General features: G+C 43.3%; 1 protein-coding gene across 1 annotated transcript; it reads left to right on the top strand.

Annotated features, from left to right (window-relative positions):
* The first annotated feature begins 5,046 nt into the window (after positions 1–5,046).
* On the top strand, positions 5,047–26,824 carry LOC110527190 (adhesion G protein-coupled receptor G7). The gene is made up of 16 exons (XM_036982518.2): positions 5,047–5,213; positions 6,326–7,264; positions 8,002–8,106; positions 8,221–8,330; positions 12,370–12,513; positions 12,633–12,718; positions 14,461–14,594; positions 14,883–14,996; positions 15,211–15,380; positions 15,697–15,849; positions 23,944–24,056; positions 24,245–24,576; positions 24,826–24,907; positions 25,383–25,541; positions 25,839–25,998; positions 26,235–26,824. The coding sequence occupies exons 1-16, from the start codon at positions 5,177–5,179 to the stop codon at positions 26,421–26,423; spliced, it is 3,027 nt and encodes a 1,008-aa protein (XP_036838413.2). The 5' UTR covers positions 5,047–5,176; the 3' UTR covers positions 26,424–26,824.
* Positions 26,825–27,842: the final 1,018 nt, after the last annotated feature.

Genomic DNA, 27,842 nt, shown 5'->3' with positions numbered 1-27,842 from the left:
AAGTCTGTGTGTGTTATCTTGCAGTTAATACTGATACACTTGAGAGAGCATGCAACAGAACTGACTGGCCAGTGTTGGGCTAGCTAGGAACATCTGACCAATCACAGGATGCATGGTCAGTGCATGGGCAGAGTGTGGGGTGCATGTGGACAATCTGATTGGCTGAAGCCACGAGCTGGAGCTGATTATATCTCTCACATGAACTGTACTGTATTACCAGTATCAATGTGGGGCAATTGCTGTATGAAATGTTATAACTAATACTGTAAAAGCTTTTCCCTATTGTTGTAATAACATATTAAAACATGTAATGACGCATTCACTGACTGTTGTCTGCCTGGGCTTAACCATACAATTTTGGCTTGTACTCTGTGTTATACCCTCCCTCTCTCTCTGTTTCTCAATATACTAACTGCACGGGAAACCCCCACCAGGGTGGCGGAATAAGATAAAACACACTGACAACCCATAAATTACACTGCTCAAAACCCTTTGGGATGGGCTCCAAAGACAAAGAACTCTGTCGAGAACCAATGGGATACTGACACCAGGCTGGAGAGGACTGTCTATCACCTATGAACAACCAACCAGGAGCCAGGACTACTAGAATCTACCTACGTCATTTCAATGTATAAATGTACTGCCCAAATATGTTGTACCTCCTCTTTTTCCGAAAGCTCCCTAAGGGTTGGACGAATAGGAGCCGTGCTGCACGTTTGCCAGATATCATCATGTCTGAATAAACGGCCTTTAATATACCGTATCCGCCTTGTCCAGAGTCTCATCTTGGTCTTGTTTCTCCAATAACTAATCATTTACACTATCAATGTTTGTATTGCCTGCTTTTAACAATGGCAAAGAGCAATTTTAAAAGTTGTAAAAAACGAAAAGAATGATCCATTGTGTTGAAAGGTTTCTTGTTTACTTATGCCACCCACCATGTTTACTTTAAACCACAGAATTCAAATCAATGGCATCCTGTTTTGTCTGTCACATAGTCCCACTCTCTAACTCATTAATTTGACCTCTCAGTTGCGTGCTTGCTGCCAGCCTGGTGTTTCAAATCAAATCAAAGTTTATTTGTCATGTGTGCCAAATACAACAGGTGTACTTTACAGTGAAATGCTTACTTACAGGCTCTATCCAATAGTGCAAAAAAGGTATTAGGTGAACGAGGTGAAAGAAATAAAAACATCAGGGAAAAAAATAGTGAAAAATAACAGTATCGAGGCTATATACAGTAGCAAGGCTATAAAAATAGCGAGGCTACATACAGACAGTTAGTGGGGCTGATTGAGGTAGTATGTACATGTAGATATGGTTAAAGTGACTATGCATATATGATGAACAGAGAGTAGCAGTAGTGTAAAAGAGGGGTTGGCGGAGGGTGGCAGGACACAATGCAGGTAGCCCGGTTAGCCAATGTGCGGGAGCACTGGTTGGTCGGGCCAATTGAGGTAGTATGTACATGAATGTATAGTTAAAGTGACTATGCATACATGATAAACAGAGAGTAGCAGCAGCGTAAAAGAGGGCACACAATGCAAATAGTCCGGGTAGGCATTTGTTAACCTGTTCAGGAGTCTTATGGCTTGGGTGTAAAAACTGTTGAGAAGCCTTTTTGTCCTAGACTTGGCACTCCGGTACCGCTTGCCATGCTGTAGTAGAGAGAACAGTCTATGACTGGGGTGGCTGGGGTCTTTGACAATTTTTAGGGCCTTCTTCTGACACCGCCTGTTGTAGACGTCCAGGATGGCAGGCAGCTTAGCCCCAGTGATGTACTGGGCCGTAGGCCGAGCAATTGCCGTACCAGGCAGTGATGCAACCAGTCAGGATGCTCTCAATGTTGCAGCTGTAGAACCTTTTGAGGATCTCAGGACCCATGCCAAATCTTTTTAGTTTCCTGAGGGGGAATAGGCTTTGTCGTGCCCTCTTCACGACTGTCTTGGTGTGTTTGGACCATTCTAGTTTGTTGGTGATGTGGACACCAAGGAACTTGAAGCTCTCAACCTGCTCCATTACAGCCCTGTCGACGAAAATGGGGGCATGCTCAGGTCCTCCTTTTCCTGTAGTCCACAATCATCTCCTTAGTCTTAGTTTATAGTGCAGTCTGTACTTTTTATCTTTGTGTTTATAGTGTAGTCTGTAGTTTTTAGCCTGGTGTTTATAGTGCAGTCTGTACTTTTTATCTTGGTGTTTATAGTGTAGTCCGTAGTTTTTAGCCTGGTGTTTATAGTGTAGTCTGTAGTTTTTTAGCCTGGTGTTTATAGTGTAGTCTGTAGTTTTTAGCCTGGTGTTTATAGTGTAGTCTGTAGTTTTTATACTGGTGTTTATAGTGTAGTCTGTAGTTTTTAGCCTGGTGTTTATAGTGTAGTCTGTAGTTTTTATCTTGGTGTTTATAGTGTAGTCTGTAGTTTTTAGCCTGGTGTTTATAGTGTAGTCTGTAGTTTTTAGCCTGGTGTTTATAGTGCAGTCTGTACTTTTTATCTTGGTGTTTATAGTGTAGTCTGTAGTTTTTAGCCTGGTGTTTATAGTGTAGTCTGTAGTTTTTTAGCCTGGTGTTTATAGTGCCGTCTGTAGTTTTTAGCCTGGTGTTTATAGTGTAGTCTGTAGTTTTTAGCCTGGTGTTTATAGTGTAGTCTGTACTTTTTATCTTGGTGTTTATAGTGTAGTCTGTAGTTTTTAGCCTGGTGTTTATAGTGTAGTCTGTAGTTTTTAGCCTGGTGTTTATAGTGTAGTCTGTAGTTTTTATACTGGTGTTTATAGTGTAGTCTGTACTTTTAATATTGGTGTTTATAGTGTAGTCTGTAGTTTTTAGCCTGTTGTTTATAGTGTAGTCTGTAGTTTTTAGCCTGGTGTTTATAGTGTAGTCTGTAGTTTTTTAGCCTGGTGTTTATAGTGCCGTCTGTAGTTTTTAGCCTGGTGTTTATAGTGTAGTCTGTACTTTTTATCTTGGTGTTTATAGTGCAGTCTGTAGTTTTTAGCCTGGTGTTTATAGTGTAGTCTGTAGTTTTTAGCCTGGTGTTTATAGTGTAGTCTATAGTTTTTATCTTGGTGTTTATAGTGCAGTCTGTACTTTTTATCTTGGTGTTTATAGTGTAGTCTGTAGTTTTTAGCCTGGTGTTTATAGTGTAGTCTATAGTTTTTATCTTGGTGTTTATAGTGCAGTCTGTACTTTTTATCTTGGTGTTTATAGTGTAGTCTGTAGTTTTTAGCCTGGTGTTTATAGTGTAGTCTATAGTTTTTATCTTGGTGTTTATAGTGCAGTCTGTACTTTTTATCTTGGTGTTTATAGTGTAGTCTGTAGTTTTTATCTTGGTGTTTATAGTGTAGTCTGTAGTTTTTAGCCTGGTGTTTATAGTGCCGTCTGTAGTTTTTAGCCTAGTGTTTATAGTGCCGTCTGTAGTTTTTAGCCTGGTGTTTATAGTGTAGTCTGTAGTTTTTAGCCTGGTGTTTATAGTGTAGTCTATAGTTTTTAGCCTGGTGTTTATAGTGCCGTCTGTAGTTTTTAGCCTGGTGTTTATAGTGTAGTCTATAGTTTTTAGCCTGGTGTTTATAGTGCAGTCTGTAGTTTTTAGCCTGGTGTTTATAGTGTAGTCTATAGTTTTTAGCCTAGTGTTTATAGTGTAGTCTGTAGTTTTTTAGCCTGGTGTTTATAGTGCCGTCTGTAGTTTTTAGCCTGGTGTTTATAGTGTAGTCTGTAGTTTTTAGCCTGGTGTTTATAGTGTAGTCTATAGTTTTTAGCCTAGTGTTTATAGTGTAGTCTGTAGTTTTTAGCCTGGTGTTTATAGTGTAGTCTATAGTTTTTAGCCTGGTGTTTATAGTGTAGTCTGTAGTTTTTTAGCCTGGTGGTTCTTGTGTAGTCTGTAGTTTTTATCTTGGTGTTTATAGTGCAGTTTGTAGTTTTTTAGCCTGGTCTATAGGCTAAATTAATTATGTGTCTATATACAGTATATATGTTTATTTGACTGGTACTGTGTGTATATGTATATATGTATTGTCCGTATATAATCTGTTTGTTTATTGTCTGTCTGTTTATTCTGTTTATTGTGGCAGCACCATTTCACAGAGTCAAATTCCTGTACATGCAAATGTATTTGGTGAATAAAGGTGATTCTGATTCTGAGTTCCTTGAAGGAGGAAGAAGGAGTAGCGATTGCGGTACCATCCAGCTCCCAGAATACTCAGGGTGGAAAGTACCTGTCAGGTGACCCCAACAGCGATGACCCCCATTTAGAGACTTCCTCGCAGTCAACATTTGCTCAAACTAGTCCAAACTAGGTCGCAGTGGTGAGTAGTGTATGGGGCTTTGGTGGCAAAACGGATGGCACTGTGATAGACTACATGCAGTTTGCTGAGTAGAGTGTTGGAGGCTATTTTATAGATGACATCGCCCGAAGTCAAGGATCGGTAGGATGGTCAGTTTTACGAGGGTATGTTTGGCAGCATAAGTGAAGGAAGCTATGTTTTGCGAAAAAGGAAGCCGATTCTAGATTTAATTTTTGATTGGAGATACCTAATGTGAGTCTGGAAGGAGAGTTTACAGTGTAGCCAGACACCTAGGTATTTGTAGACTATACTTGTAGGTCCATTATAATTTCAACACAGTTTTGATGTGGTTTAAGCCATTTCAATGTTGCAAATAATCAAATCTTGAGTTGGTTAATTTAATTTACTGTGTAGTGCTAGGGCGAAAAACAAAACCTGCACCCAGGAGGGCCCCAGGACTGAGTTTGGGAAACCCTGTTCTAAAGAAGTATACCTTCTAGTGTCCTCACATTATAATCCAGACCTCTAAGACACTTCCATTACTTTGTTTTATTCTTCAACTCTAATCGGGAGATCTAATTACACCTGCTCTAGTGGAAAAAAAGTTGTTCTGTTTACCAAAACATGAACTGTACCTTCCCTGCTGCAACCAAGAATGTTTTGCATAGAGAAGGGTAATGCTATTGGTTGACTGGTCCATTTTATTCATCCTGTAACATAGCTGACTTATTTGTGTGTCTTTGCTGATCCTGTACAGTACTGCCCCCTTAATTTCAATAGTAAATCATTAACTGGTACCTGAACGTTACTACAGTCTCTGTGACAGGTGGAGAGCCCGCAGCATAAGACCAACAGACGTCCTAATAATGTGTAGTCTGCTGACACTGGATGACTGGAAACAGCAGAGATGAAGGAGCTATGGGTTATAGCTGTCTTTGCTACAGGTAAGACTTGCTCTATATTTGATTCATTCAGAGTGATTTAAGATGTTCAGACATACACTGAGTGAACAAAACATGAAGAACACCTGCTCTTTCCATGACATAGACTGGCCAGGTTATTCCAGGTGAAAGCTATGATGCTTTATTAATGTCACTTGTTAAATTTACTTCAATCAATGTAGATGAGGGGGGGGCAGTTTAAAGAAGGATTTTTAAGCCTTGAGACAATTGAGAAATGGATTGTGTATGTGTTCCATTCAGTGGGTGAATGGGCAAGGCAAAATATTTAAGTGCCTTTGAACAGGTATGGGAGTAGGTGCCTGGCCCACCGTTTTTGTTCAAGAACTGCAACGCTGCTGGGTTTTTCATGCTCAACAGTTTCTTGTGTATCAAGAATGGTTCACCACCCAATGGACATCCAGACAACTTGACATAACATTGGAAGCATTGGAGTCAAAATGGGACAGCATCTCTTTCGATACCTTGTAGAGTCCATGCCCTGACGAGTTGAGGCTGTTCTGAGGGCAGAAGTGTGGGGAAGTGCAACTCAACATCAGGAAGGTGTTCCTAATGATTGGTATACTCAGTGTTTGATACTGTTGTTAAGAGTCTTCTGTGATTGAGAATTATGTTGGAAAATTGCTTTCAATTCAGATGTGCAAAAATGTATGATGCATTTAACTTATCAAATGATTATTACCAATATATAACCTTACTGTTTTTACAGTGTGGTTTATTTAATTGTAAAGTTTGATTTATAGGCAATGATTGATTTATGTTTTCTCTGTTTGCTGCAAGGGATACAGTAACATCAGTGAAGACATTGTTTCAGACTTTTATCCAAACACTTTCAATTTACTGTTAAGACATTGTTTACATACTGTGAATAGACTACTGTCAGGTCTCAGACACAGTTGATAACAGAGTAGCCTTTGCTATCAACCGTTTGGCAGTGATAATGACTTCTTTCTTTCATAAAGTACAGTAGAAAACCTTTCTACACTGATGCAGACACAATGAAACTGTAACAGCATGGATCATCTCCTATGTTTATAGCAACTGGCACTATGTTCCCTTGTTTATGTGGTTAACTGAGTTAATTCTCTTTTTTAAAGTCTCTTTATCACAGGGGGATCTCACCACATCATCTGCCATTCCAACCACCATTGACATAACTACCTCAACTACTACTGCTCCTATAACCTCTGACCCTCCAACTACTACTGCCCCTTTAACGCCTGACTCTCCAGCTAGTGCCCCTCCAACTAATGACATTCCAACTACTGATACGCCAACTACTGACCTTGCAACTACTGAAATTCCAACTACTGAAACTCCAACTACTGACACTCCAACTACCGACAGTCCAACTACCGACACGCCAACTACCGATAATCTAACTACTGACAGTTCAACTACCGACACGCCAAATATTGATAATCTAACTACTGACACTCCAACTACCGACACTCCAACTACTGAATACTCTGCAGCTACTACTGGTCATCCAACTACTGGTTATCTAACTACTACTGATCCTCCAGCTACTGGTTACATAAATACTACTGGTCTTCCAACTACTGGTTACCCTACCTCTATCCCTATCACCAGTATCAGTCTCCCTAACATCTCTACCAACACCACCAACACCTTTTCCACAACCTCTACCAAAACCTATCCTACCATCTCTAACACCACCACCACCTCTCCTACCACCTATCCCACCACGTCTAACACCACCTCCACCACCACCTCTCCCACCATGTCCAACACCACCTCTCCCACCACGTCTAACACCACCTCCACCACCACCTCTCCCACCATGTCTAACACCACCTCTCCCACCACATCTAACACCACCACGTCTAATCCCACCTCCACCACCATGTCTAACACCAACTCTACCACCACCACCTATCCTACCACCTCTACCACCACCATCTCCACCACCACCTCTCCCACCACAACCCCTGTGGACTGTTTCAACGGTGGTGAGCTACAGAGTGGAGTCTGTATCTGTCCTGATGAGTGGACTGGAGAGACCTGTTCAGAGGGTACATCCACACACTTACACTATACCTAACCCTGGATCTACCATTCAGACTCCTCCACACCACTACACTACTATACCTAACCCTGGATCTCACATTCACAGTACACACCATTACACTACTATACCTAACCATGGATCTACCATTCACAGTACACACCACTACACTACTATACATAACCCTGGATCTCACATTCACAGTACACACCACTACAATACTATACATAACCCTGGATATCACATTCACAGTACACACCACTACAATACTATACCTACCCCTGAATCTCACATTCACAGTACACACCACTACAATACTATACCTAACCCTGGATCTACCATTCACAGTACACACCACTACACTACTATACCTACCCCTGGATCTACCATTCACAGTACACACCACTACACTACTATACCTAACCCTGGATCTACCATTCACAGTACACACCACTACACTACTATACCTAACCCTGGATCTCACATTCACAGTACACACCACTACACTACTATACCTAACCCTGGATCTACCATTCACAGTACACACCACTACACTACTATACCTAACCCTGGATCTACCATTCACAGTACACACCACTACACTACTATACCTAATCCTGGATCTCACATTCACAGTACACACCACTACACTACTATACCTAATCCTGGATCTCACATTCAGAATGTATATTTCATGTTCAGTCATACATTTGCTCCATGTTGAAATGTATTTTACTTCTATAGGGAATTTCTGCAATTCCACCATCATTGGTGATTTTTCCTTCCCAAGAACGACGGTTGGCTGGTCTGCTTATTCAGAAGAATTGTGTGATGAGAAGACAACCAGTGGTATTACTTTTATTCACCTAAAATTAGAAAAATGTATTTGTCTGTTACAGTCCTAATTAATGTTGTATTAGGTAACACAAAACCTTGAGTATCTTTTTGTCTTGGTTCCTCCAGCCGGTTTACCAAGAGCCTCAGCAAGATGTTTGAATGACACCGGCTCTCCAATGTTTGGTCCTCCTCACGAGCTGCAGTGTGAATTAACCCTCAGTGACATTCAAGAAAATGTAAGTCAATAGGCATATTTTTTATTATCCTGATTGAAGTCTTGATTTAGCGTTCTTCTTTCTTTGTATCAGTTACAGTCATCATTATGAGGAGTGGATCTTACAGTTTGAAGATCAGTAACAACTGGCTTCTACCTTCAGATCATCAAATCAAATCAAATCAAATTTTATTTGTCACATACACATGGTTAGCAGATGTTAATGCGAGTGTAGCGAAATGCTTGTGCTTCTAGTTCCGACAATGCAGTAATAACCAACAAGTAATCTAACTAACAATTCCAAAACTACTGTCTTGTACACAGTGTAAGGGGATAAAGAATATGTACATAAGGATATATGAATGAGTGATGGTACAGAGCAGCATAGGCAAGATACAGTAGATGGTATCGAGTACAGTATATACATATGAGATGAGTATGTAAACAAAGTGGCATAGTTAAAGTGGCTAGTGATACATGTATTACATAAGGATACAGTCGATGATATAGAGTACAGTATATACGTATGCATATGAGATGAATAATGTAGGGTAAGTAACATTATATAAGGTAGCATTGTTTAAAGTGGCTAGTGATATATTTACATCATTTCCCATCAATTCCCATTATTAAAGTGGCTGGAGTTGAGTCAGTGTCAGTGTGTTGGCAGCAGCCACTCAATGTTAGTGGTGGCTGTTTAACAGTCTGATGGCCTTGAGATAGAAGCTGTTTTTCAGTCTCTCGGTCCCAGCTTTGATGCACCTGTACTGACCTCGCCTTCTGGATGATAGCGGGGTGAACAGGCAGTGGCTCGGGTGGTTGATGTCCTTGATGATCTTTATGGCCTTCCTGTGACATCGGGTGGTGTAGGTGTCCTGGAGGGCAGGTAGATTGCCCCCGGTGATGCGTTGTGCAGACCTCACCACCCTCTGGAGAGCCTTACGGTTGAGGGCGGAGCAGTTGCCGTACCAGGCGGTGATACAGCCCGCCAGGATGCTCTCGATTGTGCATCTGTAGAAGTTTGTGAGTGCTTTTGGTGACAAGCCGAATTTCTTCAGCCTCCTGAGGTTGAAGAGGCGCTGCTGCGCCTTCTTCACAATGCTGTCTGTGTGTGTGGACCAATTCAGTTTGTCTGTGATGTGTATGCCGAGGAACTTAAAACTTGCTACCCTCTCCACTACTGTTCCATCGATGTGGATAGGGGGGTGTTCCCTCTGCTGTTTCCTGAAGTCCACAATCATCTCCTTAGTTTTGTTGACGTTGAGTGTGAGGTTATTTTCCTGACACCACACTCCGAGGGCCCTCACCTCCTCCCTGTAGGCCGTCTCGTCGTTGTTGGTAATCAAGCCTACCACTGTCGTGTCGTCCGCAAACTTGATGATTGAGTTGGAGGCGTGCGTGGCCACGCAGTCGTGGGTGAACAGGGAGTACAGGAGAGGGCTCAGAACGCACCCTTGTGGGGCCCCAGTGTTGAGGATCAGCGGGGAGGAGATGTTGTTGCCTACCCTCACCACCTGGGGGCGGCCCGTCAGGAAGTCCAGTACCCAGTTGCACAGGGCGGGGTCGAGACCCAGGGTCTCGAGCTTGATGACGAGCTTGGAGGGTACTATGGTGTTGAATGCCGAGCTGTAGTCAATGAACAGCATTCTCACATAGGTATTCCTCTTGTCCAGATGGGTTAGGGCGGTGTGCAGTGTGGTTGAGATTGCATCGTCTGTGGACCTATTTGGGCGGTAAGCAAATTGGAGTGGGTCTAGGGTGTCAGGTAGGGTGGAGGTGATATGGTCCTTGACTAGTCTCTCAAAGCACTTCATGATGACGGAAGTGAGTGCTACGGGGCGGTAGTCGTTTAGCTCAGTTACCTTAGCTTTCTTGGGAACAGGAACAATGGTGGCCCTCTTGAAGCATGTGGGAACAGCAGACTGGTATAGGGATTGATTGAATATGTCCGTAAACACACCGGCCAGCTGGTCTGCGCATGCTCTGAGGGCGCGGCTGGGGAAGCCGTCTGGGCCTGCAGCCTTGCGAGGGTTAACACGTTTAAATGTCTTACTCACCTCGGCTGCAGTGAAGGAGAGACCGCATGTTTTCGTTGCAGGCCGTGTCAGTGGCACTGTATTGTCCTCAAAGCGGGCAAAAAAGTTATTTAGTCTGCCTGGGAGCAGGACATCCTGGTCCGTGACTGGGCTGGATTTCTTCCTGTAGTCCGTGATTGAATGTAGACCCTGCCACATGCCTCTTGTGTCTGAGCCGTTGAATTGAGATTCTACAGATCATGTATTCTGTTCCTTTATTCTGCTTAACAGTTGATGAGGAACATTCCATGTTTTTATTTATTGTGTTTTACGTAACATTTTATTTTTACATTTAGTAGACGCTCTTATCCAGAATGACTTATAGTAGTGAGTGCTTACATTTTCATACTTGTCCCCTGTGGGAATCAAACCCACAACCCTGTCACTGCAAGTGCCATTCTCTACCAACTGAGCCACATGAACTCAGCAAAAAAGAAACGTCCCTTTTTCAGGATCCTGTCTTCCAAAGATAATTAGTAAAAATCCAAATAACTTCACAGATCTTCATTGTAAAGGGTTTAAACACTGTTTCCCATGCTTGTTCAACGAACCATAAACAATTCACGAACACGCACCTGTGGAATGATCGTTAAGACACTAACAGCTTACAGATGGTACGCAATTAAGATCACAGTTATGAAAACTTAGGACACTAAAGAGGCCTTTCTACGGACTCTGAAAAACACCAAAAGAAAGATGCCCAGGGTCCCTGCTCATCTGCGTGAACGTGCCTTAGGCATGCTGCAAGGAGGCACGAGGTCTGCAGATGTGGCCAGGGCAATAAATTGCAATGTCTGTACTGTGAGACACCTAAGACAGCGCTACAGGGAGACAGGACGGACAGCTGATCATCCTTGCAGTGGCAGACCACGTGTAACAACACCTGCACAGGATTGGTATATCCGAACATCACACCTGCGGGACAGGTACAGGATGTCAACAACAACTGCCCGAGTTACACCAGAAACGCACAATCCCTCCATCAGTGCTCAGACTGTCCGCAATAGGCTGAGAGAGGCTAGACTGAGGGCTTGTAGGCCTGTTGTAAGGCATCACCGGCAACAACGTCGCCTATAGGCACAAACCCACCGTCGCTGGACCATACAGGACTGGCAAAAAGTGCTCTTCACTGACGAGTCGCGGTTTTGTCTCACCAGGGGTGATGGTGGGATTTGCGTTTATCGTTGAAGGAATGAGCGTTACACCGAGGCCTGTACTAATCGAGTGGGATCGATTTGGAGGTGGAGGGTCCATCATGGTCTGGGGCGGTGTGTCACAGCATCATCGGACAGAGCTTGTTGTCATTGCAGGCAATCTCAATGCTGTGCGTTACAGGGAAGACATCCTCCTCCCTCATGTGGTACCCTTCCTGCAATCTCATCCTGACATGACTCTCCAGCATGACAATGCCACCAGCCATACTGCTCGTTCTGTGAGGGATTTCCTGCAAGACAGGAATGTCAGTGTTCTGCCATGGCCATTGAAGAGCCCGGATCTCAATCCCATTGAGCACGTCTGGGACCTATTAGATTGGAGGGTGAGGGCTAGGGCCATTCCCCCCAGAAATGTTCGGGAAATTGCAGGTGCCTTGGTGGAAGACTGGGTTAACATCTCACAGCAAGTCCATGAGGAGGAGATGCACTTCAGTACTTAATGCAGCTGGTTGCCACACCAGATACTGACTGTTGCTTTTGATTTTGGCATCCCCTTTGTCTAGGGACACATTATTCAATTTCTGTTAGTCACATGTCTCAGTTGATGAATCTTGTTATGTTCATACAAATATTTACACATGTTAAGTTTACTGAAAATAAACGCAGTTGACAGTGAGAGGATGTTTCTTTTTTTGCTGAGTTTATTTAGTACTGGCAATTTAATATCCAAATGTACTCACAGTTCAGCATGTTGCTGCAACTTAATACAATGTTCTGTTGAAAAACATTACTAAAATATAATAAATAAAAATCCTTGTCTCTCCCTGTTCAGATCTCCAGCAGTTCAGGTGATTTACTACAGTTAGCTTTCAGTACTCAGATCCTGACCTCCCAACCAGAGCGGCTGTCAGCTGACAACATCACCACAGCAGCTCAGATCGCTAACACACTGCTTCTGTCTGCAAATATCACAGAGGTATAACATGTTTTGAAATCAAGTCGTGAACTATGACATGTTCTGGAGAAAAACGTGAGGTTGTCACTGCAGTGATTTGAACACTTGAGGGTCATCCCCTGGTTTTGATCATGTTGCAGGACATCGCAGTGGCAGCTGTAACTACCATCAGTCAGCTGCTGAATGCCAGTGAGGAGAGTACACAGGAGAGAGACGCTGTCCAAAAGTACTGGAGTGTGTGTGTTTGTCTGTGTGTGTGTGTATGTGAGCGTGAAAGGTGTATATTTCTACATATGTTGGAGTATACAGTGGGGCAAAAAGTATTTAGTCAGCCACCAATTGTGCAAGTTCTCCCACTTAAAAAAGATGAGAGAGGCCTGTAATTTTCATCATAGGTACACTTCAACTATGACAGACAAAATTATATTTTTTTTCTCCAGAAAATCACATTGTAGAATTTTTAATGAATTTATTTGCAAATTATGGTGGAAAATAAGTATTTGGTCAATAGTTTTGGACAAAAGTTTATCTCAATAGTTTGTTATATACCCTTTGTTGGCAATGACAGAGGTCAAACGTTTTCTGTAAGTCTTTACAAGGTTTTCACACACTGTTGCTGGTATTTTGGCCCATTCCTCCATGCAGATCTCCTCTAGAGCAGTGATGTTTTGGGGCTGTTGCTGGGTAACACAGACTTTCAACTCTCTCCAAAGATTGTCTATGGGGTTGAGATCTGGAGACTGGCTAGGCCACTCCAGGACCTTGAAATGCTTCTTACGAAGCCACTCCTTCGTTGCCCGGGCGGTGTGTTTGGGATCATTGTCATCTTCAATGCCCTTGCTGATGGAAGGAGGTTTTCACTCAAAATCTCACGATACATGGCCCCATTCATTCTTTCCTTTACACGGATCAGTCGTCCTGGTCCCTTTGCAGAAAAACAGCCCCAAAGCATGATGTTTCCACCCCCATGCTTCACAGTGGGTATGGTGTTCTTTGGATGCAACTCAGCATTCTTTGTCCTCCAAACACGACGAGTTGAGTTTTTACCAAAAAGTTATATTTTGTTTTCATCTGACCATATGACATTCTCCCAATCTTCTTCTGGATCATCCAAATGCTCTCTAGCAAACTTCAGACGGGCCTGGACATGTACTGACTTAAGCAGGGGGACACGTCTGGCACTGCATGATTTGAGTCCCTGGCGGCGTAGTGTGTTACTGATGGTAGGCTTTGTTACTTTGGTTCCAGCTCTCTGCAGGTCATTCACTAGGTCTCCCCGTGTGGTTCTGGGATTTTTGCTCACCGTTCTTGTGATCATTTTGACCCCACAGGGTGAGATCTTGCGTGGAGCCACAGATTGAGGGAGATTATCAGTGATCGTGTATGTCTTCCATTTCCTAATAATTGCTCCCACAGTTGATTTCTTCAAATCATGCTGCTTACCTATTGCAGATTCAGTCTTCCCAGCCTGGTGCAGGTCTACAATTTTGTTTCTGGTGTCCTTTGACAGCTCTTTGGTCTTGGCCATAGTGGAGTTTGGAGTGTGACTGTTTGAGGTTGTGGACAGGTGTCTTTTATACTGATAACAAGTTCAAACAGGTGCCATTAATACAGGTAACGAGTGGAGGACAGAGGAGCCTCTTAAAGAAGAAGTTACAGGTCTGTGAGAGCCAGAAATCTTGCTGGTTTGTAGGTGACCAAATACTTATTTTCCACCATAATTTGCAAATAAATTCATTAAAAATCCTACAATGTGATTTTCTGGATTTGTTTTTCTAATTTTGTCTGTCATAGTTGAAGTGTACATATGATGAAAATGACAGGCCTCTCTCATCTTTTTAAGTGGGTGAACTTGCACAATTGGTGGCTGACTAAATACTTATTTGCCCCACTGTATGTGTGTACGTGTGCCTCTGTGTGTGTCTGCATGTGCATGTAAACTAATGTTTTTCTGTGTTTCTCTCCCAGCCTCACAGAGACCCTGGAGATGTTTTCCCTGGACCAGCACAGTAATGTGTCCTTGGTGGTTCAGCCCAACCTTGCAGTCCAGTCTGTCCAAGTACCAAGTGACTCAGTAGGGATCCAGTTTACTGCTCTGACTGGTGGGTGGGACTGCTAGTGAACCTGCACACTGTAATTTAAAGTGATAGTTTAAATCTTTCTCAATAAGGTTTGGTATGGATTTGATTTGTTGTATTAATGGCTGGAACGGAGCGAATGGAATGGCATAAAACACATGGATGTATTTGATACAATTCCACTTATTCTGCTTCAGCCGTTACCATGAGCCCGTCCTCCCAAATGAATGTGCCACCCACCTACTGTGGTACAGAAGTAACACTATATTGTTCTGCTTTAAATTGCCAAATAAATGTTATCTCCTTCTCCAGGAAGATCTGGTAATTTTGTGGCCAACAGAATTCATCTCAACACCAATACCTCTGAACTTATAGCTGACAAAGGAGGTTCTACCGATGTCCAGATTGTCATGAAATTTCCACCAGGTGAGCCAATGTTGGTATGCAAACATAGTGTTTAAACTCAAGCTTCAATTTCCTTGTACTGCTTTCACTGAGAGAGCTTAACTGCTGTTTGTGGTCTCCAAACGTTTAGATTTAGAGTCACTATCGAGATAAGCCCTCAAGGCAAGGTCAAGCTACTCATGTATATGAAGTCCTGATATGAACAACAATCTCCCCTCTTTCTCACTCCACTCAGTTTTACGTAGTAAAAACAGAAACTACTCCATTGGTTTTGTGCTCTACCAAAACGACCGGTTCTTCAGGTCCAGGGCTTACAGAGCTTCTTCAGGAACCAGGAGAAGGGTCATCTCTGCTAACCTGGGACAAGTGTCTGGGTTACATGTTGAGATGCTCTTCAAGCCCACAGTAAGATTTCTCTTGGAATCAATAAACACAAAGTGGTCCAAATTCTCTGGGAAACGTGTTGGGAAGTTATTCATGATCTAAGTCACATGTTTTTACACCCCTGAACGAAGTTCTCCATTGATGCTATAGGGAACATATGTTGTCTTGTACATAATACAATCTATCATAATTGGTATTTATTCTTTCCCACATTTAGTTAAACCTGTTAGTCTTCACAATTGACTTAGATAAAAAAATAAAAAAAAGATGAATACTGTGAATGCATGTTTTTTGCTGAAGGATTTACAGTGAGTTTGTTTCTGTTCTCACTTCTCAGGCTGTTCCCAACACCTCCCTCCATGACTTTGCCTGTGTGTCATGGAACTACACGTTGAAAGACTGGAGCACCTTTGGCTGCTCCAAAGTCAACCACTCAGAAGACGGCCTGCAATGTTTCTGTAATCACACCACTAACTTTGCTGTGCTGATGGTGAGTAGCTAGCTGCCTTCATCTCCCTTTTACTGACCACACTCTGACCTATGGAGGGGTTCCTAGACTTTTTTGAAACATGACCCCATTTTGATAACTGAAGATTCTTGTGACCCAACCATTTTGTAGTGTCTTACCTCTTATTACTAATGGATATCATAAGAAAGTCTCCAATACAAGGAAGTGAACTGGAGCTTCACATTAGCTAAAGCTAGTTAGTACAAGTACGGTGCTCCGTTCTTAAAGGAGACATCAGTAATTAACAGAACATGACATTCCTTCTCTTTTTGTTTGTGTTTGTTTGTTTATAATTCCAGTCTGTCTGGTGTCTTCGTTTTGGCGCCTTGGATTGTCTGGAGGCTCCTGCATATCCGCAGTGTGTGCTTGGTCCATAATAGTTTCTGCTATAGCAGCACCTTCATCCACACGTTCCCTTATTTCAGCCTGGGGTCTCTGTACCGTCCCACCGTTCTCTACAGTTCCCTGTGTGTCTCTCCCAGGAGCTCTATGTGCCAGTTCTCTCTCGATTGTTGTGCTGTTTTCTGTGGAATGCATTTGGTTAATGTGATGCCGCCAAATTATGGCTGGGCTCACTTGAACCTGGTAAGTTCTGGATCCCGTTTGTGCGTGTACATTTCCTTCCCCTTCTGTAATCTCGCACCATCACTTCCTGTACTATTCGGAGATGGCGCTCCCGGCCGACATGAATCTTGAAAACTCATCACTTACAAAAGCTTGTGCTTTGTAGCTTACCAGCTGCAGAGCCAATCCGAAGGGTGTAAAAGTTGTTCTGAGACACTATAGTCTGAGCTGAGGTGTAGGAGTCAGTGCAAAAAACCTCTGTCCATTTGAATTGGCATCAACTATAACCAGAAACATGTGCTTTTCAAAGGGGCGCACATCCACATGAATTCTCTGCAATGGGCTATTCCCATAAGTGGACTGGGGTAGGAGCAGGCATGTGAAAGGTTTCCAAACATCCGCTACAGTTCTTTGCCATGTTTTCTATCTGTTGATCCAGCCACCAGAAGTGGCTCCTCGTGAGCAGATTTATTTGGACAATTACAACATGCCTTTCATGTAGTTGCTGCAAAAGCTGATATTTGTATTTCTGGGGTATGATGACTCTCAATCCCCACATCAAACATTGAAAGTTACATATGAAACCACAGTTATGTGAGCTATATGGTTCACTCCAATATATTGGTGTCACTCCGTGGCAGAGGGACACATCCGAGGTGAGGATTTCCAGATTTACTCCTGTGTACACCTGTCACGGCGGGGGTCTGCCCCTATGTATAGACCCCATGACCGCGACACACGTTCTCTACATACTTTTTGAGGAGCCTCTAGCACCGTAGAGAATTGTAGTGATCTATATAGCTCACATACGTAACCTTTGTTGTGTTTCACTATATTGGATCACTCCAATATATTGGTATACCCGTACTGGATTTAGTCGGTGCTAGAGGGACCTGGTCAGCCAGCGGCGAAGTCCCAGCGCGGGACCGAGATGCTGGGTCCGTCAATGAGGAAGGGGTCCCAGCGATGCCAAGGGCCGCTGAACCAACCGCAGAGGGAGGTGCCACATTTATCCGATAGTACCTAGCAAAGGAGCAAGAGGAAGCCTAGCTGGCCGCAGCACAGATATCAGCGAGGGGCTGTGCCAGTCGGCTCTCAGTAGAGCCCAGGGCGCAGCCACACCTCGTGTTGAATGTGCCCCCACAGATCCCAGCACTGGCTTGCCAGCCAGGCAGGTATGCTGTCTTAGTCGTGTCCATGATCCAGTGAGAGAGCCTCTGCTTTGATAGCCCAGCCCTCAGGACTCTCTCACCATAGCAGACAAAGAGCTGGTATGTTGTTCTCACTGACCGTGTCCGCTCCACATAGGCAGCCAGTGCCCTCACAGGGTACAGCATGCCCGGAAGGGAGGCCCAGAATCCCCCTCACTGCCGGGGGGTTGTAAGCAGTCAGGATAAAAGGGATGTTCGCATGCCTGTCTGACAGAACCTTCGGGAGGAATTAAGGGTTGGGGGGTCCATCCGGTAGCACTCAGAACTTACCGAAAGAGCATGGTGCTCATCCACCCTCTTCATGAAAGTAATAGCTACCAAGAAAGCCACCTTCATAGAGAGGTGTTTCAGGGAGGAAAACTCCAACAGTTCGAATGGCGGCTTTGCCAAAGCTGCCAAGACTACATCCAGATCCCAGCTCGCCATTGAGCGGGTCCTAGCTAGACGCTGGCGGCGAACCTTCTTCATAAACCTGGAGACCAAGGGATGGCGCCCCACTGGCCTGTCCATCCACCCAACATGGCAGGCAGATATGGCAGCCAAATATCCTCTCAGTGTAGAGGCTGCCAAGCGAGACTGCAGGTATTGGAGCAGCGTGTTAAAGCAATTCACAACACACACATAGAACAAGCCAGTCGACAAGTTGTGTAAGGTAAATTACAGTTTTTGGCAGCAAGAGCCACCACACTAATGGATGCATACGGAGTCGTAGTGTGACGCTAACGAAACACAAGCAAGTACGACAAACCATGGGCGGAAGATACTGATCAACCGCGCGCAGCAAGTGGAGCACTTGTGAGGAGAGGCTGGCCACAGCTGCTCCAGGCTGCAAACAGCCAATGAGTACACTTCAACGCAAGATATTACAGTACACTAACCAGTGACTTACCAAGTGAACTTCATAAAGGTTGTACCTCAAACCATACGGACATCCGCCGAAAAAATGAAAGAACGTGTGTCACAGCCTTGGGGTCTATATATAGGGGCGGACCCCAGCCGTGACACAGTTGTTCACGGAGGTAAATCTGTAAATCCTCACCTCGGATGTGTCCCTCTACTATCGTAGCACTCACGTCGGTGGCCATGAAGTGCTTTGAAAGGCTGGTCATGGCTCACATCAACACCATCATGCTGGAAACCCTAGACCCACTCTAATTTGCATACCGCCCCAACAGATCCACAGATGACACCATCTCATTTGCACTCCACACTGCCTTTTCCCACCTGGACAAATGGAACACCTATGTGAGAATGTTGTTTATTGACTATAGCTCAGCGTTCAACACCATAGTGCCCACAAAGCTCATCACTAAGTTAAGGATCCTGCGACTAAACACCTCCCTCTGCAACTGGATCCTGGACTTCCTGATGGGCAGTGAGGGTAAGGGTAGGCAACAACACATCTGCCAAGCTGATCCTCAACACTGGGGCCCCTCAGGTGTGTGTGCTTATCCCCCTCCTGTACTCCCTGTTCACCCACGACTGTGTGGCCAAGCACAACTCCAACACCATCATAAAGTTTGCTGATGACACAACAGTGGTAGGCCTGATCACTGATAACAATGAGACAGCCTTTAGGGAGGAGGTCCGTGACCTGGCAGTGTGGTGCCAGGACAACAACCTCTCCCTCAATGTGAGCAAGACAAAGGAGCTGATCGTGCACTATAGGAAAAGGAGGGCCGAACATTAACATCAATGGGGCTGATTTGGAGCGGGTCGAGAGTTTCAAGTTCCTTGGTGTCCACATCACCAATGAACTATTATGGTCCAAACACACCAAGACAGTTGTGAAGAGGGCAAGACAACACCATTTCCACCTCAGGAGACTGAAAGGATTTGGCATGGGTCCCCAGATCCTCAAAGTTCTACAGCTGCACCATCGAGAGCATCACTGCCTGGTATGGCAACTGCTTGGCATCTGACCGTAGGGCGCTACAGAGGGTAGTGCGTACAGCGCGGGTACATCACTGGGGCCAAGCTTCCTGACATCCAGGACCTATATACTAGGCTGTGTTAGAGGAAGTCCCTAAAAATTGTCAAAGCCTCCAGTCACCAAGTCATAGACTATTCTCTCTGCTACCGCATGGCAAGCGGTACCGGAGCGCCATGTCTAGGACCAAAAGGCTCCTTAACAGCTTCTACCCCCAAGCTGTTGTATTTGCCACATGCAACAAATACAATTTGATTTGATTTGACAGGTACTGCCTCAAGCAGAGAGGTATGAAAAATGTTCACTGCATCTACACTCCTGTGTCTTTCTCTTGTACAGCACAGTCTGTGTAATCCAACTACATTTGTGTGGAGGGATGACTGCATAAACTCAGTGACATTACATATGACCAGCAAGGAACAAGGCGGATCTTTGTAACCTGGATGCTGTCATTGCCAGAATGCCTTTCTTTTGACTGAAAATCAACGCCTGGTGATCCGTAACCATTTGTGAAACGCTTGCCATATAGGTGTGGAATTTCTTGATGCCCCACATTATCGACAGTGCTTCTTTGTCGATTTGTGAGTAGTTTTTCTCTGCATCATTCAACATTCATGATGCAAAGGCCACTAGCCTCTCTGACCCATATTTCAGTGTGTGTGAAGGATGGCCCCTAAGCCATAAGGGGACGCATCACAAACAAACTTCACTGGCAGTTTGGGGTCGCAATGCATCTGGACATGTTCAGCTGTGATGAGCCGTTTTAAACTTTTCACACTGCTGTCCACTGACATGTCCTATTATTTTCCAGGAGCTGATTGAGAGGGTCTGGAGTACCGCTGAAAGGTTTGTGAGGAATCTTCTGTAGTAATTGATCAGTCCAGTGAGAGATGTCACTTCAGTCACATTTTGCGGTCGTGGTGCCTGTACCACTGCATTGATATTTGTCCTGTGTTTTGTGCAATCCATTGCGGTCAATTTCATGTCGACAACAACCACCAACTTACTACCCTGAGACAAGGCTGAGTATAGCCCACAAAGATCTCCACCACGTCTCAAACCTGAGGGGGTTAGAGGCAGAGAATTCCAGTGTAGAGAGGGGAACCTGCCAGGCAGAGACAGCAAGGGTGGTTCGTCGCTCCAGTGCCTTTCTGTTCACCTTCACACCCCTGGGCCAGACTACACTCAATCATAGGTCCTACTGAAGAGAAGAGTCTTCAATAAAGATTTAAAGGTTGAGCCCGAATGTGCGTCTCTCACATGGATAGGCAGACCATTCCATAAAAATGTTGCTCTATAGGAGAAAGCCCTGCCTCCAGCTGTTTGCTTAGACATTCTAGGGACAATAAGGAGGCCTGCATCTTGTGACCATAGCGTACGTGTAGGTATGTACGGCAGGACCAAATCGGAAAGATAGATAGGAGCAATGTCACATGTGTTGGCGCTGGAGAGACGAAGCAGGTACGGGGAGTAAAACATTTCATAAATAACAGACATGGAACGAGACAGGAACAGCGTCAGCTAATAGAGCTGGGGAACTGACATATATAAGGGAGGTAATAGCAGATGATGAGTGAGTCCAGGTGAGTATAGAATCGCCGATGCGCATGACGAGGGAAGGCAGGTGTGCATGATGCAGAGCAGCCTGGTGCCCTCAAGCGCAGGGGGGGGGTGGAGCGGGAGCAGACGTGACAGAGCCGCCAGTCAGCCAGGATCTGCCAGAGCCGTCAGCCAGCCAGGAGCTGCCAGAGCTGTCAACCAGCCAGGAGCTGCCAGAGCCGTCAGCCAGCTAGGAGCTGCCAGAGCCATCAGCCAGCCAGGAGCTGCCAGAGCAGTCCAGAGGTGTCCCTCAGTCCTGTGGGCCTATTCATTAGGGTTCCCAGGTCAGGATCGGCGGCATGGGTCGCCGTTCCTAGGAGGCCACAGAGGCGGACTAAGACTACGGTGGAGTGGGGTCCACGTCTAGCGCCAGAGCCGTCACCGCGGACAGATGCCCACCCAGACCCTCTCCTATAGGTTCAGGTTTTGCGGCCAGAGTCCGCACCTTGAGGGGGGGGGGGGGGGTACTGTCACGTTCTGACCCTAGTTCTTGTGTTATTTGTTTGTTTTAGTTGGTCAGGACGTGAGTTGCGTGGGCATTCTATGTTTTGTGTTTCTAGGTTGGTTTTCTGTGTTCGGCCTAGTATGGTTCTCAATCAGAGGCAGGTGTCGTTAGTTGTCTCTGATTGAGAATCATACTTAGGTAGCCTGGGTTTACTGTTGTTTTGTCGGTGATTGTTTCCGTGTCTGTGTTTGTTCGTCACACGGTATTGTTTCGGTTTTGTTCACGTTTATTGTTTTGTATTGATTGAGTGTTCCGTTTATGTTTTTAAATAAACAACCATGGACACTTACCACGCCGCATCTTGAGTCCTTGTGAGTATAATATCGCCGATGCGCATGACGAGGGAAGGCAGGTGTGACAGTCCTGCATTTTGGACCTTTGTCCCGCAACCAAACAATCACGTTCCACATTTTATCAACAAATTCAAACACCACCACCAATTTAGAAAAAAAAAACGTCTTTGTCCCGTATTTCAGTCAGACATTCCAACCTGTCTCTTGCAGTCCCATTGTGCTATGATATACCTGTATATCATAAGGATGTGGTAGCCTACAGCCATGGTTATGTCAAAGACTTTTCTCCAATCAGTGTTGAGATCTGATAATCTGCTCAGCACAAGATGAGACCTAGGCCTATCATCAACCAATATTTCTCAAAACCTTTCGGACTAAATTCCAGCAAACTTGGAGAGGACATTTAGACCTCCTAACTACTTCAAAACGTTTCTGATGAAGAGCTAGAAAAGTAAGTAAATAGCCATATTAGACTGAAAGATATAAGCATAGCAGTGGGAAGTAGGGTGCTGAGGGTGCAGCATCCGCTGAAAATTTTGAGAATAATAATACATATTTTCACAACAATAGTGGTCTTGTATTAGTAACTTACAGTCATGTCAAAAATTGCAGCCAAAACAACAGAAAAGTAACTGCATTTGCATTTGTTTAAGCTGTTTTCTAGTGATATTTATTTGGATGCAATTTCGCCTGGCATAGAAAATGTGCTCACTAGTCAGGACACTGTTGTTTAGAGGAGCTAGCAAACAACAACACAGCTAACACAATCACTTCAAACTGAAGCTGGAAAGAATGCAAATTAGCTGCCCTTTGTTTTGTTTGACCTTTTATCAATTGACATTTCTTGGTATATATCCATAAAAATGATGCCAGCTGATTCATGATTTCAACTGGCTGAGAAACGGCGCCTCCCTGTCAAATCTACAATGTAGAAAACAAAATGTTACCATAAAAGAAATGTGAGATAAAATCTAGATGCTTTTATAGTGGAGATCAAGTTTATACATTGACTGGCTGGGCTGATGAGATAGTGGATTGCGCAGTCAGATGGAACAGAGTAAATATGCATTTTAACATCATAGATTTAGTTGGTGATAACTTGTGGAATAGACACCGACTGGAAGGCAGTTTTAACCAATCAGCATCCACTGTATAAAAAAGCTGATCACATAGTTATTATTTAGTGTTCTACATAACATAATTAAATATAATAGCATAGTATAACGTTACTGTTACATTAAAAACACCAGCTCATGAGATTTAGGATGATTAACTGAATAGTCCCCCAAAATGATCATGCAGCCAAACCTCAAAAGCGCACACGCCACTAGGCAGAATGTGCTTTGATTGAAAAAAATTCAGGAAGGCTATATAGTTTAACACCATCTGCTCTAAGTTGTGCATGAAACAGTAACTCAATAAGATCTAAATGCATACTCATGAATCTGATTGAGATCAAACGATTGGCAATCAGACGCAGTCTGGCAAAACATGAAGAATGATAATTTTGAAGTTAGGTACGGGGTAGGTAACACTGTCCCATAAATCCTTCTGTTGGCCTGCATTTGTGTATTTTAAATGTGGTCACCTTAAGTGGGAATGATTCAAGTGCAGCGGTCAAGTGCGGCCTTTTCCCACGATCTAAGGGCGCTCTCTGGTTGAATTTATGTTTTAAATTTGAATCATTTTCATTTTGATTTTTAAGGTTATCCACATGACAGTGATTTTGAGAAACAAAGACACGAATTTTTAAATATATATATATATATATATATATATTTTGCAGGATTTTGGATATTCTCCTGCGACCCCATTTTCATATTAGGCGAACCCACATGGGGTTGTGACCCCTAGTGTTGGAACTGCTGACCTATGGTTTACCGCAGCATATCCAGACACATGAGGGTGATGACTTTATACAGTATGACTGTGACAAACTTAGTGTTAATTTAATTTTTTATTTTCTTTCTACAGTCGTACAGGAGGGACTTTAAATACGCTGAAGCACTAAACTGGATCACCATATTGGGATGCTCCATGTCCATCATAGGGTTGAGTTTAACAATAACATTCCAGATCGCAACCAGGTAAGATCCTACAGGGTTCCAGAACCAATTCAAAATATTTGGTGCTTCTCAACAGTGTAAAGAAGCCCTTTGTCTGATCCAACAGGACTTGATAGGTGAAACCATTTTAAAACACACTATTAATGAACCAACACATCCACATATACTGTAACCTACCTAACATATTGTTGTCTGTCTCCTGTCCCCAGGAAATCACGCAAAACCAACCCAACGGTTCTCTTAGTGAGCGTCTGCATGTGTCTTCTGATCTTCACCCTGTTCTTCATTTTGGGAGTGGACAACCCTCATAAACAGCTGGACAAACCTGAAATACAGGAGGACAACATTCTCCCCCCCTCCGACAAACACACAGAGCGGGACAGGGGGCCTTGTACTGCAGTGGCGGTCCTGCTGCAGTACTTCCTGTTGGGGACATTCACCTGGAACACGCTGTTCGCCACACATGTCTTCCTGATGATCAGAAACAGCCTGGCCACCAGCCCGTCACACTTCACAGCCTATACCGTGGCCATCGGATGGGGTAGGACAGCATGGAGAAAAATACATAATTTTGTTGTTTCAGAAGCTGTGGCATTAGCCCTGGGCTCCTTGAACCAAAACTAATGCTAGGTGATATTTTCAGGCTCTAATATGCCTGAAATAGAACTTAAAAGCAACTTGTATAGTGATGTTATGTCTTTAGAGGATGTACTGTATGTGTAGTGTCTATACTCTGTATATGGCTGCATGCAAATCTACAAGACAATAACAACAACATTCTGTTTTTTAGGACTGCCTGCGGTTGTGGTGGCCCTCACCTTAGGAATTAGTTACAGAGTGGATGATCCACTGGGTTACAGGCAGGAGGAATTGTGAGTCAATACTACTACTGGACTACTTCTCTGTACTCTATTGTACTATACTATGCTGTACTATATTATACTGCACTGTTGTGTACTGTGCTGTACTGTTCTATACTATACCTTACTGTACTGTACCATACTACCAGTATTACACCTGAGTACTGTGCTGTGCTGTGCTGTACTGTAATTTACTTCCTCTTCAGTGGTTATTGTATAATAGGTTCAATTTAAATAAAGTGGGGCAATTGCTTCATAACATTTTATAACTCATGCTGTAAAAGGTTATCCCTCTCAATGTCCGTATGCATGTTTGTAATGCATGCTAATAATTGGCCAAGAGCAATATAAAAAGTTCAAACAAGTTATTAAAAGAATGTTCTATTTGGTTCAAAGGTTTCGTGTTTACCACGTTACTCAAATAACAGGCGTTCTGTTTTGTCTGTCACATTGTCCCACTCTCTAACTCATTCATTTGACCTCTCAGCTGCTGGCTTGCTGCCCTCGATCCAACGGGGAACTTTGACTTCAAGCTGCCAATGTTTTGGGGGTTCCTGATCCCTGTGGCATTCATGCTTATGTTCAACACAGTGGTGTTGATATGTTTTGCAGTTACAACAGGCAAGACCAACCCGAATTTAACCAGGTAACGTTAATTGGGGCATTTTGGAGGCACAAAGTACAAAGTTGTATTCATTAAGATGTCTTGATTTAAATGCCTACTAATGAGCCTATTGATGTTTTATTGTCTTTCCATTAAAAGCTTGTAATAAATCAAATGTATTATTATTCTTTATTATTAATTGTTGTTAGTAAGCAAATCATTAATTGTAGTGGTCACCACGGCTCTAACCCACTCAGTCAATGGAAGCATACTGTTCTTATACCACAGCATTACAACAGTCTATTACAGCAATCTAAGTATGTTGGTTATGTTTCCCAGTACAAGACACACATCGATGAAGAAGAAGTTCCTCAGTAGTTTCTCTCTGGCTGTGGTGCTCGGTCTCTCCTGGATCCTGGGCTATCTGTTGCTCATTACACAGAACCAGACCATGTACACCATACTCAACATCTCCTTCTGTGTTCTCACCACCACTCAGGTAGTAAATGTATGCACTCACTACTGTAAGTCACTCTGGATAAGAGAGTCTGTTAAATGACTCAAATGTAAACTAGAAATACTAGTGTCTATTGTACCACAGAATCCAGGCATGATTTGAAAATTAGACACAAACTAAACATAAATAAATTGAGCTGCTCCTTATGGAAACACTACCTTTTGTTTGTTCCTGAAAATACTTGATAATGTCTTTGTGTTTTTGCTTTCGCTTCACAGGGCTTGCAGATTTTCATTTTGTTCACAGCAAGAACATCAATTGTCAAGAAAATGATGGCAGATGCTTTGAAATCTGTCTCTAATGTTGAGATCCCACTTCACACCAAGAGGTTCAGTCTATGGCGAGACGAGCACAGAGAAAAGGTTGAATCATACACACAGCTGGACACTGATCTGTCAACACATTAACCCTTTAACTGCCACATCATTTTTCTTCTGAAAAATATGTGTATTTAACCTTAATATAGGCCATAAATAATTTGTTTTTGATTGCTAACATCTCAACCAGCCTGTTCCGTTGCCCAATTAGGTTAAACTAGTTATGTATTGGATTTTACATATGCTTTTTAAATCATCTGAAAATGGTACATTAATTAAAGTCATGTCTGCTTCAGTTACTTATAATGGAAGACAGGCCAAGATAAAGGATGACTGATATCAAATATGAATACAATATGATATTTGTGTCAATATATGAGTATTCAAATATATATACATTCATATTTACTGTTTATATGTTCATAATACCTGTAAAATTACATGTCCTGAAAACATTTGTGAAACAAATTGAACAGGCAGATTGTAAATACTGATATGAAAATATATTTATATTTGCACAGACAAAAAAATCCCACAACAATATTTCTCCATTCTCCATAATAGCTAGCGTTGTCTAAATAGCATTCCTTCAATGGGCAACTCAACCGCCTGGTAGAGCATTTTTTCAAGAGTTCCTCAAATTAATAAATAACATCAAATATTAGTAATTTTATGATACCAAAAATGATATTTTAGAGTTCAACAACATTGTACAGTCATGTAATATGTAAAGGAGTGTGTGACTGGCTGCAGGGAAGTCAGGCGCAGGAGAGCAGATGGGTAGCAAACGGAGCCCTTTATTGAGGCAAACAAAACACGGGACTCACACGGGTTACAATAACCCGGCGCAAACCAGCCTGGAGTACACATACATTTACATATAACAATTCCACACACAGACATGGGGGGAAACCGAGGGTTATATGCAATATGAGTGATGAGGGAATGCAAACCAGGTGTGCGGGAAAACAAGACAAAACAAATGGAAAATGAAAGGTGGATCGGCGATGGCTAGAAGACCAGTGACGTCGACCGCCGAATGCCGCCTGAACAAGGAGAGGGACCGACCTCGGCGGAAGTCGTGACAATATATCCCATTTTATACACAATTAGTACATGAAATGTGTGATTAATCAGCTTCAGTTTTGCTCACGTTCACGTCTTGGTTTTTAACCATCTTTGAATGTTTGTGTATAATAATGAAAACCACATGATCATTTTACTAAATGGCATGATAAAATATGGTAAACAAAAGTTATATTTATTTGAATTTACATTTAGTTGTCAGCCACTCAGTTGAGCTGCTGCTTAAAGGGTTAATTTCCAACTTGTTACTCACAGATTGATTGGCTGCAAGTTCAACCTCTGTCAATGTCTCATAGACCTCCATTATTGCCTATAGTAATACACACACCATTTATATATATCAAAAGTGTTATTGCCCAATAATGTTTTGGCTATGTACATGTTGGTAAATTAACATTGTTGGGTTGGTAAACCAAGACAGGC

This window comes from Oncorhynchus mykiss, chromosome 7 (assembly GCF_057628025.1).
Source record: "Oncorhynchus mykiss isolate SJ-2025 chromosome 7, ASM5762802v1, whole genome shotgun sequence".
NCBI lineage: Eukaryota > Metazoa > Chordata > Actinopteri > Salmoniformes > Salmonidae > Oncorhynchus > Oncorhynchus mykiss.
The sequence above is the reverse complement of the archived record's forward strand: the minus strand, read 5'-3'. Positions and strand labels throughout refer to the sequence as shown.